The sequence below is a fragment of the Nematolebias whitei genome, chromosome 9 (assembly GCF_014905685.2).
Source record: "Nematolebias whitei isolate Nwh7 chromosome 9, NemWhi1, whole genome shotgun sequence".
In the NCBI taxonomy this organism is placed as follows: Eukaryota; Metazoa; Chordata; class Actinopteri; order Cyprinodontiformes; family Rivulidae; genus Nematolebias; species Nematolebias whitei.
Genome location: NC_056506.1, coordinates 45,055,432 through 45,068,430, shown reverse-complemented (window position 1 = coordinate 45,068,430; position 12,999 = coordinate 45,055,432). Strand labels below are relative to the sequence as shown.

Genomic DNA, 12,999 nt, shown 5'->3' with positions numbered 1-12,999 from the left:
CACGAGCTACAGCCTGTAAATGTAAAGTTAATTGTTCAGTTAATTGCATATTATGTGGCATTTGGAGGCAGGGTAATACAACAGCTGATTACATTTTATGGCAGGTAACCAGTAGCAAAACACAAAGAGGGCACACTTGTTTTAAATACTTAATGGTTGAATCATTTTTTCTTTTTAATTTGCCTCACGAGAGCTGACTGTTTGCTCTTTCCAAGTGTTTGCATGGCTGTAAGTGTCCACAGAGTAAATTAAAGTATATTTTTATTAGGTTACAGAAAGTTTGAGAGTTTTGTCCAACAGCAATAACAGACTGGGCTGATTTTCAGCTCAAATTTCAGCTAAAGGTTTAATCTGACGGCTCGTACTGTAACAGCTGGTTGCGTACTGGCCAAACTAACACCGCGAATCTTCACATTTAGACGTCTTGATATAGATTTTATTTTTTTTACATTTCAGAGAGCGATTAATCAGTCCAAGACATTCCCATCCGTCCCTGATTCAGCCTCGTCGTCGTTGTAATTACTGTACGGCGCTTAAGGACGTTCCCATTTGCATAATTGATTCTTTTTATCGAGGCACGTCTCACTATCTCTCTCACATACAATCTGCTACGCAGGATGGTTTTTTAACAAGGGAAGATGTGAAACGCTGATCCTAATTCAGTTGTCTCCCTTTCCCAGTGATCTCGTTTTTTAATCTCGTTTCCGAGCTCGCGTCTCCACACGTCTTTGTTCATCATCCTTTTGTCAGTTTTTTTTTAATTCATCTGTAATTTCACCTCTTCATTTTATGTCTCTCCGTCGTCCTGTTTCTGTTTTTCTTTCTTTTTTTTTTTTTTTTATCTATTACCCTATTTTTCAGACTATAAGGTGCATCTGATTATAAGGCTCGCTGTCGATTTTTGAGAAAATGTAAGGATTTTATGCGCCTTATAGTCCAAAACAAATACAGTAATATCGCCCACCACCAAAAGTTAAATGGCAATAATGTCTTTGCTTGTGTCTGTGTGCATGGGTGTGAGTTTAGCAAAAAAAAAAAACTCACAAACCAGTGGACTGATTATATTAAAACATTTAAAAATGAATAATTGGAACCACGTCTACAACTTCTAACTTTTAAAGTCAACCTGATTCAAGAAGGATACCACAGCTAAACAACACAAAAATGGCTCAAAATTAACTATTACCACATAAACTTTAAGTCATTTGCTTTTGACTGGATTCTGAGCTCATCCTTTACCCTTTATTTATCCAGGTAGTCTCATTGAGCCACGAGAACTCATTTTCAAGAGAGACCTGTTTAGGGAGCAGATCCTTCCATCACTAACACACCAGTGAGATCCTGCAGCATCATAACTTCTCATCAGTTGTAAGATTTGACCAAAACAGCTTGACTTCTGTCATTTCTCATCATCACATGATCTCTGGCATGAAAGGTGGTGGGTGATATGCATTCCTTAAAGAAAAGATAGGCCTCCTTTTCCTCGTTCCTTCAACTCCACTATCAGTTGTTTTACTTTTCACTAAAAGAAAACTAAAGAAATCCATTTTTTAATTCCGTCTGTTTGTCGACGCGTAACTTGTTACGCAATTTTTGCGTTATTTCTACAGTTCTTATATCGAAACGTTTATCTCCATCCATCCATTATCTTTACCCGCTTCTTCCATTTTGGGTCACGGGGATCGCCGGTGCCCATGTCCAGCAATCACTGTGCGAGGGGCGGGGGACACCCTGGACAGGTCTCCAGTCCATCACAGGGACACATAGAGACAAACAACCATTCACTCTCTCACTCACACCTAGGGACAATTCAGAGTTACCAGTCAGCCTAACATGTATGTTTTTGATCTGTGGGAGAAAACTGGAGTACCCGGAGAAAACCCACACATGCACGGAGAGAACATGCAAACTCCACCCAGAAAGGCCCCCAGACTGGGATTTGAACTGGGGACCTGCTCGCTGAGAGGCAGCAGCTCTACCAGTTATGCCACCATGCCACCCGTACGTTTATCTCATTCAGGAAATTCCTTCTATGGCTTTTGGTATTTGTGTAAATTTTACTTTTTGAAATATTTACCTTTTTCTGGCATGTTTTCCACATTAAAAATGAACGGAGGGCTCGTTACATCCTTCAAAACCATTTTCTGCTCATTGCAGCTTTTGTTCTGGTTCAGATCTTTTAGCTACTTTCTGCTAATTTCAGCTTTTTTCTTCTTTATGTGCTCCTTTCGGCTTCTAATGTCTGCTTTTTTCTTGAGCATTTTCAGCTACTTTTTGTCTAATTTCAGCTTTTTTTCTGCATATTTCAGTTTCTTTATTTGTTTTTTTGCTAATTTCAGATTGTTTTCTAGTCTGCCTTCATCTGCCTGTTTCAGCTTATTCTGCTTATTTCTGTTACATGTCTGCTCCGTTCAACTTTTTCTATACATTTCTGCCATTTGTCTGCTGCTTTCAGCACATGTCTGCGCTTCAAATTCTGAAAAGTGCTGAAACTTTTTCAGTCTGGTTTCAACCTTTTAAGTAAATCCATAAAAAGGTTTAAATCAAAACAACTGGACTTTATTTTGTAGCTGAAAACTTTTGGCTTCTCATCTGAAGAGCTTATGCGATTCAAAGAATGGAAACTAATTGTTTTATTTTAAATCTTTCTTTGTCCTGGATGACTGAGAATCTTCACCAGCAAACCTTTTAAGCAGCTTTCAGCAATCTCAATTCGCCCGGCGGCCCTGTCAATTCGATGCTCTGCCCCCTCCCGACGAGGAAGTCTGCGGACCTATCAGAGGGACCCGGCTGAATAAACATTGTGTCATCATTTCAGGACTTTCTGATGCTCTCTGGCGCTGTCCTAGGTCGACCTCGGCACCCCTTGCGAGTGTTTATGGATCTCACCAGAGGGAACTGACTGATTATACCATTCTTATTATAACTCCTACAGTGCCTCTGGAGTGTCCTTGGACACGCTCACCGCTCTTGTCATCTCCCCTCCCTTGTGGAACATCTGCATCACTATGTGCTTTTGTGCGGGGTGTTTTTTTCAATCTCAGGCTATCTCTCCTCGGCCAAGAAGTGAGAGTTAGATAGGATTTTTTTTGCCTCCAGCTGGTGCAAAGAGAATAACCTTCACATCAATGTGAAGAAGACAAAGGAGATGATTGTGGACTTCAGAAGGAACAAAAACATCTACACCCCCCCTGAACATAAGAGGAGAGGATCTGCGGTGGAAGTGGTCTCCAGCTACAAGTACTTGGGTGTACACATGAATGACAACCTCAGCTGGAGCAACAACACCACCAGCCTGATCAAGAAAGCTCATCAGAGACTCTACTTCCTCAGACAGCTGAGACGAGCTGGTCTGGGAAGCTCAGTCCTCACCTCCTTCTATAGGTGTGCAGTGGAGAGCATCCTGTGCTCCAGCATCAACGTGTGGCATGGAGGCTGCACAGCTGCAGAAAGAAAAGCTTTGCAGAGAGTGGTGAAGGCTGCACAGAAATCTGTCGGAATCAGCCTCCCCACCGTCACAGACATCTACACCTCCAGATGCAGGAAGAGGGCCACCTGCATCATGAAGGACCCCACTCACCCAGCACACACACTTTTTGCCCCACTCCCCTCAGGAAGGAGGTTAAGGAGCATTAAGTGTAGAACCACTAGACTGAGGAACAGCTTCTACCCTGAGGCTGTTAGACTCATGAATCTCTAACTAGAATAATCACTGTGAAAAACCATATCATGTTGCTGCTGATCTGTTTCATGTTGCTGCTGATCTGTTTCAATGTTGATGTGTTCATGCGTGCACATCTGCTCACAGACTCATGTTCATGTTTGTGCTGATGTTCAATGCTTTATGTTATGAGTGCTTAGTGTATATTTAGTTGATGTTTTTCTTAGTTCATATCTTAGATGTTATTACTGTTTTTCTTATACATTTTATTGTTGGATGTAACTGGGACCCCGTGTACATAATTTCGCTCCACCACATGTACCACATGAGGTGCGAATGACAATAAAGAAACTCTGACTCTTACTCTGACTATGCATGTGTCACCTTCATTGCTTTTTGTCTGAAACAGGTCTCACTTGTAAATGAGTCTTCAAGTCTCAATGTGATTTATCTGTTTAAATAAATAAGCATTTCTGCAGGAAATGAGCTGTTTTTTTTGTAAATTGTTCACATCAAATAAAGATCGGCTCAGTGTTTTGTTCATCTGTGCATCACTTTCCTTTCTCTCAGACCTGCTGACTACTCCTGGGAGAGGAGGGATGGAGAGCTCCCCCAGCTGTCCAAAGCCGACGGTGCCGTCCTGTCCTTTTTGATGCTCAACAAATCAGACAACGGGTTCTACGTGTGCCACGCTGACAATGGCATCGGGAAAGGCATGGGGGAGTACATGCTGCAGGTGCAAGGTAAGAGGAGAAAACTGAACAGAGACATCAACCACGGGTGGAAGTGATGGGGAATGTGGACAAAAATGTTCTTTTTACGTTTCTTCATCATGTTTTTGTTTTTTTTATTTCTTCTGTTGTTTGTTGTGGCTTTGCTTGTACTTCCATCTTTTTTTCTTGTCTGATTTTCTTTCCTCCTGTTTTTGTTTCTTGTGTTTTCTTTGTTTTTTTTTTTTTATATATATTCTCATCCAAATGCCATCACCACCATTTGCTCGATCTTGTGCTTTTTTCCTTTGGCTTTTTCACGTACTTGTTCAATCCGTGGCGTTTTTGTTGCGCTTTGCTTACCCTGTAACTCATTATACCCCCCACCTCCTCCTCCAACAAAGATCCTATCGACCCAGACTCCTCAGACTTCACCTCCTCCCCTTCTCTTGATTCTCCAACCTCCTCATCTTTCCCTCCTTCAACCTTTCTTCTGTCCTCCTCCCCTCCTGACATCTTCCAAGGCTCAGGGTCAGGACTCACTGACTACATCCCCACCTCCTCCTCCCCCGACTCAATCCCTCCAACAACTGTCTCCCCAACCACCATAAGTTCCTCCTCCACCACCACCCTCTCCAACGCCCTCTTCCCTGACCTCCCCGAATCCTCTGATATTCCTACTTCTTTCTCCCCACGCGTCCCCCCTTCACCTGCCACTCCTTCCCCATCGTCCCTCACACCCTCAGTTTCCGTCCAGCTGAATGGAGTTTACACTGTCACAGGTAAAACCAGTTACACCCCCACGCACACACACAGTAATGGAGTGGAAAAGACAAACAATTAAAGTTGCAGCTTTGTTATTTTTCTCCTTCAGTAGACAAACTGAGTAGCTGTCAGAAACACTTGGAAATTGTTTTTTTGTGCACATGCAGACAGGAAGTGTAAAGAAACACACAGTGATGGACAAGATTGGATTATTTTGTGGCTGTGTCACAACTATTTCATGTTTTTTTTTTTCTTGTTTTCCTCTTTCCTCCTATCAATGACTCCTAACCTGCAACCCTATCCCCAACACACACTCCTCTTATCTGTGCATCCATCCCTCCATCCATTCATCCATCCATTCATCCATCCATCTAAACATTCAACAATCCATCTCATCCACTTGAGAAGATGATGCACGCAACTTAACAGGTATAACTTTTCCATGTGTCTCCTGTCTTTGTGACTGTTGTGTCATCCACCTGTTTGTGCATCTATCTGTTTATGGTTCTCTTTGTCTTTGTCTGGGAAAAAATAACAAACCAAAGGTCTAGAATTGTTTGAAAGAATGTAAAGGGCATGCCATCGTGTAATCTGACGTGATTTGTTAGTGTTGGAGTATGTAACGAGATTGACTTCCAGCTACTGTCAGAGCAAATTTGAGCTTAGTGTGTAAATTTAGCAGAGTTGTAGCCAGTTTAGTCTTTTTTAAGTCAACTTAGCTGTGGCAGCCGTTTGAATCAGGCTGAGTCCAAAAGCTAAATAGTTGTAGATTTACAACTAATGAGTTTACTTTCTGAAAGTTTCCATAAAATCTGTTCAGCGGTTATTATGCTAACAGAGCGTTCCTCAATCAGTTGGCTCTCAAGTTATAAGTTGTGGATCAGTATCAGCTACTACCACACCCACTTTTAGCTCAGTATCTGTATAATTGACGTAGTGATCTCAGTCTTTGCTAAACTTACCTTCCTGTGGCGGCCATTTTAACTTGGATTGAGACCAAAAGCTAATGTTTTGTAGATGTGCATCCAGTAGTTATTTTCTGAAAGTTTCATGAAAATCAATAAAATTAAAAGCAAGCAAACAGGACACAAACATTGTTGCTCCATTTTTTACCTTGGTGGCGGGGGATAGTGTACTCAGGAAGGAAAAATTGATATTTTGCCAGCTCATCCATCATGTAAGTCATACATGTGCAACAGGAGCATCATGCTACACACATTCATTGTAGAGCTGTCATTTCTAACTCGAGCCCGAAGCCCAGCCCGAGCCCAGGCCATAATAATGTGCTTAAAGTGCGGGCTGGGCCGGTCTCAGGCTTTGATGTGGTTTTATGACTCATACAGCACAAAGACAACTAAATAAGAATGCCCAATATAAAACTGTGTTAATCTACTTGTAGAGGAGGAGGCAGGTCTGACCAGTCAATTGAAAGAGGTAAAAAATATGTCCTGGTAAGCTCAGATGGATCAGCTGATCACCGGCCGCGCGCGTCTCCGCACCTGCTCTCATCTGCGGTGAAGGAAGTAGCAGCATCTACAAAAGCCGAAGCGAACAGCGCGTTCAATTAAAATAGCCTTGTTCTTTTTTTTCCAAATGATTTTATTCTAAAAATATTTTTGTTCATCTGTATAATAGCTTATCTTTAGAGTTGATTTTTTTTTAGTCTATTCGTTTTGTTAATATCCATTTGGTGAAACAAGAAATCTTATAGCTTCCCTTATTTGAAATACATTTTTAAAATATCGTGTCAGACTGATTTGCTTACAAAAGCAGTAAAAGCTTAATTAATTTGTACCTGTAATTACAGTTAATCCATCGGTTTTGGGTTGGGCTCGGAAAAAGTGATACGGGTTCGGGACGGGACAGATTTTTTTAGGCCCGAATGCAACTCTAAGTCATAGCTCTCTAAGACATGCAAGCTAGCTTGACCTCTTAAATGGTACAAGTCATTTACACGGTGTTCCACTTCCTGTGCGTGTGTTTATCAATGTTCTGTGAGAGAAAGGATTGGGGGAGAGGGGGGATGCAGGCTTTGAGTTCTTCTCTGGGTCTTGTCTGCTTTCTGTTTGATGCTGACAACAGGATTTATGGCCTCATTCTCATTCTCGCCTCGTCAGCATGCCCCTCTCACCTCCACACCGGCCAGTCAGAGTGTTTGTTCACTTTCTGTGTGTTTGTGTCTTTTATTCCTCTCAGGATCCCCTCCCCTCCACCTGCTTTCTCTCTGGTTCCCTGTTCTGTCTCTCAGCTGGCCCTCTGGTTGGCTCATCTCTCAGTGGCAGAGGTTCTTCTTATAAAACTGATCATCACATCATCTGATGTCCCTGTGGTTCTTTTGTTTTGATTTTACCTTTTGGTTTCCGTTTTGTCTCTGTGTTTATTTCTCCTTTCGTCTCCCTCTTATTCCTTCATCATCTGTGTTTTCAATCGTGCGTTTTGTGCTTTTTTATGTCGGACACGTGTGAAAAGTGCTGTTTCAATGCTGATGATGTCTTAGTGATATTTTTCACAGACGCTCAGGATTTATAACGTCTGAAAAGTCAGGCGAAATAAATGCTCTATCACTGTTTTTGCTGAAATTGATGTCTTCTTTAAGTGGCTAAAATGGCTGACGTAAGGAGAAAAAGAGGGGAAAGGTATAAACTCCTTGCTGTTGGGTGAAACATGCATCTCTAAAAAGTTTCAGTTCTATAAAGATTTGGAGAAAAAAGGTCTTTAAGCAGCTGGTGTTGTCCATGGCCTTTACAAAGTAAAATTATAAAGGAATACAAATGAAAATAAAATGTTTTTGTAATATATGCATTACATCCCAATTACTTCTTTACTCCTAATTAATAAAAATAGCAATGAAAAGTTGTTTCATTAAGTTTAAATTTAACTTTTAAAACCAACTTGTGTCACTAAAAGTACCCTAAATATTCAGTGTATAGATGTGACAAAGTATGATAACTAAAAATATGAACTTCAGTTACCATACTTGCCGCCGTATAAGTCACATCAGTCCAAATATGTCTAAAAAAGTGGAAAAAAACATTAAAAAAGTCACTTCACCATATTCGTCGCATCTATTGTGCATCACCGATGACCACCCGGAAATGTGGGTCGGTGTTGTGCCAAAAATCGATCGGCTGCCGAATGGTGGCCGCAGGAACGTGCATGGGAGGACTTTAACAAGAATTTAACAAGACTGACACTTAAAAACAATTGTTTGTTTGTTCAAAATTATAGTAAAGGTGTGTCTCAGTTGAACTTTTCCTTAATAAATGCACTTTGACGGTCAAATCAGTTGCATTTCAAAAGCCGATTCGCGGAAGCGGGAGCGCGCAGAGAGACGACTCGCTGTGCATTTCTTTGAAATTTAACAAGATAACCACCTAAAAACAATTATTTTTTTGCTCAAATTTATAGTAAAGGTGCGTCTCAGTTGAAATATTCTTTAATAAATGCACTTTAATGGTCAAATCAGCTGCATTTCGCCTGGGTGACGTGGCAAAATGCAGCTGATTTGACATTTGCTCCAGGAGTTCCAGAGCAAGACAAAGGTGGCCGTATGGCAAGCCAAGTATATCACTAATAGCCATTTTTACATATTAATGAGACACTTGGCTTGCCATTTTAGTCGAGGGCCCTCTAGTGGCTGAAAATGGTAGTGTTCAACATTTTCCATGTCGGAATGAATGAAACTGTCAGATCTCACCCAAAAATTGGGTTATAAATACGGGGGGGGAATAAATATGTCGCTTCACTGTATAAGTCGCAGACATGCTAATTTATGCAAAAAAACTGCGACTTATACAGCGAAAATTACAGCAATCATTGCAGATTACTTATTATTTAGATTATTTAAAACAAATAACAATGTTTCTAACTGAAGATTTGGGTTTCTAGAATTCAAAAGTTGCTGAACTGGCCTTTTGTTTGTAGGGAACTGTGAAACTCTTCGTTCACTGTCAAAAAAAGTCTGGCATAAAGGAGTGTGCAGGGATTTCACCCACCATCAAGTGTTTGTGTGTTCCTATCCATCAGTGCGCAGAACTTTGACTGTAAGGATATAATCTTGCTATAAGTTCTACAAAAACAATGGAGGCTGATGAAATGACCTCCTTTCTTTCGCCTTGCTTTTTATTTTTCCCATCCCCTCCCTCTGAAGGTTTGCCACAATGTGGAGTACATACTGACACCTCCTCTTTGCTCCCCTGTTCTTATTTTTTTTTCGTTTTGCCTTTTCTCTGTCATTCTCCTCATTATTTTCTCTCACTCTTTTTCACTCTGTTTCTACTGTCTTTCATCATGCGTCTCCCATTCCCACCAATATTCATCCAGCTCATTCTTTTATTTTCTCAGTCTCCCTCTTCTCTTATTTCTCACTGTTTCTGTTGCTTCTTTGTCTTTTTCTTTCTCATTTACTCTCATTTAATGGGGCATATTTTTTCCCTTCCCGATTCCTAACTTCTCCTCTTCCTGACTTTTTCTGAAGACACAACAGCGATGTCGACATCTTCGGGGGTGGACCACGCCGTGATCGGAGGGGTGGTGGCGGTTATCGTCTTCATCCTGCTTTGCCTCCTCATCGTCCTCGGCAGATACCTCATCAGACACAAAGGTCACCATCATCTCACGCAAACAAACACGCAGATGCAGATGCAGGGTGACACGCTCATGCATTCATGTATGAACATACGGGGAAACATGCTGGCATAAATATGGATACATGTGAACTACTGCTGGAGAACTGCAGAGGCAAACAAGTGCACTTACAGAGTGTGAACTCTAAGCTCCAGATCTTGGAATAAAAAATAAATAAAAACTGTGTTTCTGCAACAATGTGTCTGAGATGGAGCAGCTGAAAACACTCGATTCTGTTTCTGCTCATAATTTTGTTCACGACGCTGCACTAATGATCCTGTCAGGATGGTTTAAATGACTGTACTCATGTCAGACGTTTCAAATATTCATTTGAAGCAAACTATCCATGCATCCATAAACTTTGTCTGCTTCTTCCTTTTTGGGTTGTGGGGGTCACTGGTGTCCATATCCTGCAGTCACTGTGTGAGAGGCGGGGGACACCTGGACAGGTCTCCAGTCCATCACAGGGACACTTGGAGACAAACGAGACAAATAACCGTTCACTCTCTCACTCACACCTAGAGACAATTTAGAGTTACCAATCAGCCTAAAATGCATGTTTTTGGTCTGTGGGAGGAAACAGGAGAACCCGGAGAAAACCCAGTATCATTCACACTGAAACTGCTTAGGGTCATACTGGGGTGTGACTGCTGGTGACTAATTGGTGAACATCATTAATTGGGTCTCCAGTATGTTTCACTACATTCTCAAGGTTGTCTTGATGCTTTTCTTATTTTTAAATCATTACGTATGAACTGATCAAATCTATTGATCTTTGTTTCAAAAGTCTACTCTGGTGGATTAGATTATAAACACGAGGTCAGTAGCCAAGGTGGGGACAAAATAATCTGAAGGTGTTTACAATGTTTATATTGGTGGTAAATTAAATAATGTGCATGACCTAAAATACTATTTTAAAAGTTCAAAAGCTGTGCACTTTGAAATAAGCCATGAATTTCAAATATTGGCAGCACAAAAGTGTCCATGTGGCTCTGCGGTCACATAGAGCAGAAAATTAAGGGTCATCCAAGTTTTTATGTCTTTAAGACTGGCTTATAATCTAAGTAACTAATTGGATTCATAGATAAATATAACTATGTATCATCCATTCATCCATCCATTATCTTTACCCACTTCTTTTTTGGGCCGCAGGGGTCACTAGTGCCCATGTCCAGCAATCACTGTGCGAGGGGCGGGGTACACCCTGGACAGGTCTCCAGTTCATCACAGAGACACATAGAGACAAACAACCATTCACTCTCTCATTCACACCTAGGGACAATTTAGAGTTACCAATCAGCCTAACATGCATGTTTGTGGTCTGTGGGAGGAAACCGGAGTACCCGGAGAAAACCCACGCATGCACAGAGAAAACATGCAAACTCCACCCAGAAAGGCCCCTGGACTGGGATTTAAACCGACAGCCTTCTTGCTGAGAGGCAGCAGCTCTACCAGTTGCAGCCACTGTACTGCCCCACTGTGTATCATCAGCATAACAATAAAAATTTATCCCATGCTGTTTAATAACTTTACCTAATGGAAGCATATATAATGTAAAGAGTATTGGTCCAAGCAGTGAACCCTGAGGAACTCCAAGACTAACTTTGATGTTTGAAGAAGATCCATTATTTACATTTACAAACTGGAATCTATCAGATAGATATGATTTAAACCATTTTAGAGCAGTTTATGTAATCCCAATATCACATTCAAGCTTCTGTAGTAGAATATTGTGACCAACTGCATCACGTTACAGAAATGACTTGAAGCGATAACTCTGAAGTCATGCAGGGAGATTGCTATATTACGATTTCCAAAACCCCTTTGGAATTCACCTCTACCAGTTGTTTTACTGCCTCCCCAGTTGAATTCCTCTACCGTTTGCTCCGTTTGCTCACTGTGTGTCGTTCTTGTGCCACAGGAACGTATCTGACCCACGAGGCCAAGGGCTCGGATGACGCCCCTGACGCCGACACAGCCATCATCAACGCAGAGGGAGGCCACTCTGGAGCAGAGGACAAGAAGGAGTACTTCATCTAGCTGGAGGGCAGAGTGGTGGAGGAAAGGAATGAGGAGGAAGTTTTAAAAGATATGGCTGAAGAAGAGAAGGAAGAAAACCTCCATTTGTTTTCACGACGCTTCAGTTCCTCACTTTCCAGGGAGAGTCGAAGGGGGAAGGGAGGGGGAGGACTGTGGGGAGAAGAAGTGACGAGCTGATCTTCAACTACCCTCTTTGCATTGATACAGGGAAGTGAGATTTTTGCACTGACGTTAAGATGAACTGAAGTTACACACACACACACGGAGGCATCATTCTGGGGATGGTTTTTAATTTTGTTGTTTTTCCACACAGACTTGAACGCTCGTAGACGCTCAGATTAACAAATGCGAGCTTCCTACTAACACATCTCAATTCTGACACAAGCATCCAGTTGTCAAAGCAGTGGTGGTGGTGGGGGGGGGGGGGGTTGTGAAAAAAAAAATGTAAATTGTAAATCACATTCCGACATCTTGGACTGACTTTTCCGTGTTTCAAAGCTTCATCGCCATCACTCCCTGAAGCATTTCCACCAAATCAGGTCTGTCCTCTCACTTTTCTGTCCTCATTCTCTCCATCAACAAGGCAGAATCCCTCCGTAAACATGTTCAAGTCCATCAAAACAAACTTCATCTATCTATGTCATCAAACCTCTTCCTGTTTCCTCACCAAAATCCTGGTACAGACAGTCAAATTACCCACAATGCACCACAAAAACCTGCAAAAATAGCATTCCCGCCTTGTGCTACCAAGCCCAGAGGTTCCAGTATAGGGATATAAATATATATAAATGTATAAATATAGAGTTATATAGCATTCTTTTTACTTGACAAAACTGTTTGGTGTTGTAAATACACTCTCTCTCTCTTTCTCTCTCTCTCTCTCTCTCTCTCTCTCTCTCTCTCTCTCGCCCTTCTGTTTTTACATTCTGTCTGTTCTCTCTCTCCCTCTACACCTCCCTCTCTCCTCGCTCATACAGTTTGTTACTGTGTTACGGTAACACATTTACTCGAAAGAAAATCTAAATAAAAAGCCTGCCTGTTTTTATTACATGCGTGGAACTGCTCAGTCAAAAATATCAATATGTTGTGCGGGGGGGGGGGGGGGGGGGGGGAGGGAAAAGGGAGACTATAAGTAGAAAAAGAGGGGGGGGGGGGAGGGGGGGGAGGTGGGGGGGTGGGAGTGAGCATCTGGAAAGC

General features: G+C 41.7%; 1 protein-coding gene across 1 annotated transcript in view; it reads left to right on the top strand.

Moving 5' to 3' along the window:
- The window catches only part of cadm3 (cell adhesion molecule 3), a 157,508-nt gene extending 145,564 nt beyond the window's left edge, over nt 1–11,944 (top strand). Inside the window, exons 8-12 of the mRNA XM_037682406.1 lie at nt 4,232–4,404; nt 4,776–5,153; nt 5,545–5,565; nt 9,614–9,739; nt 11,684–11,944. Coding sequence (XP_037538334.1) covers nt 4,232–4,404; nt 4,776–5,153; nt 5,545–5,565; nt 9,614–9,739; nt 11,684–11,802 — 817 coding nt within the window. The 3' untranslated portion in view covers nt 11,803–11,944. The remainder of the gene's footprint in view (nt 1–4,231; nt 4,405–4,775; nt 5,154–5,544; nt 5,566–9,613; nt 9,740–11,683) is intronic.
- The last annotated feature ends 1,055 nt before the right edge of the window (nt 11,945–12,999 follow it).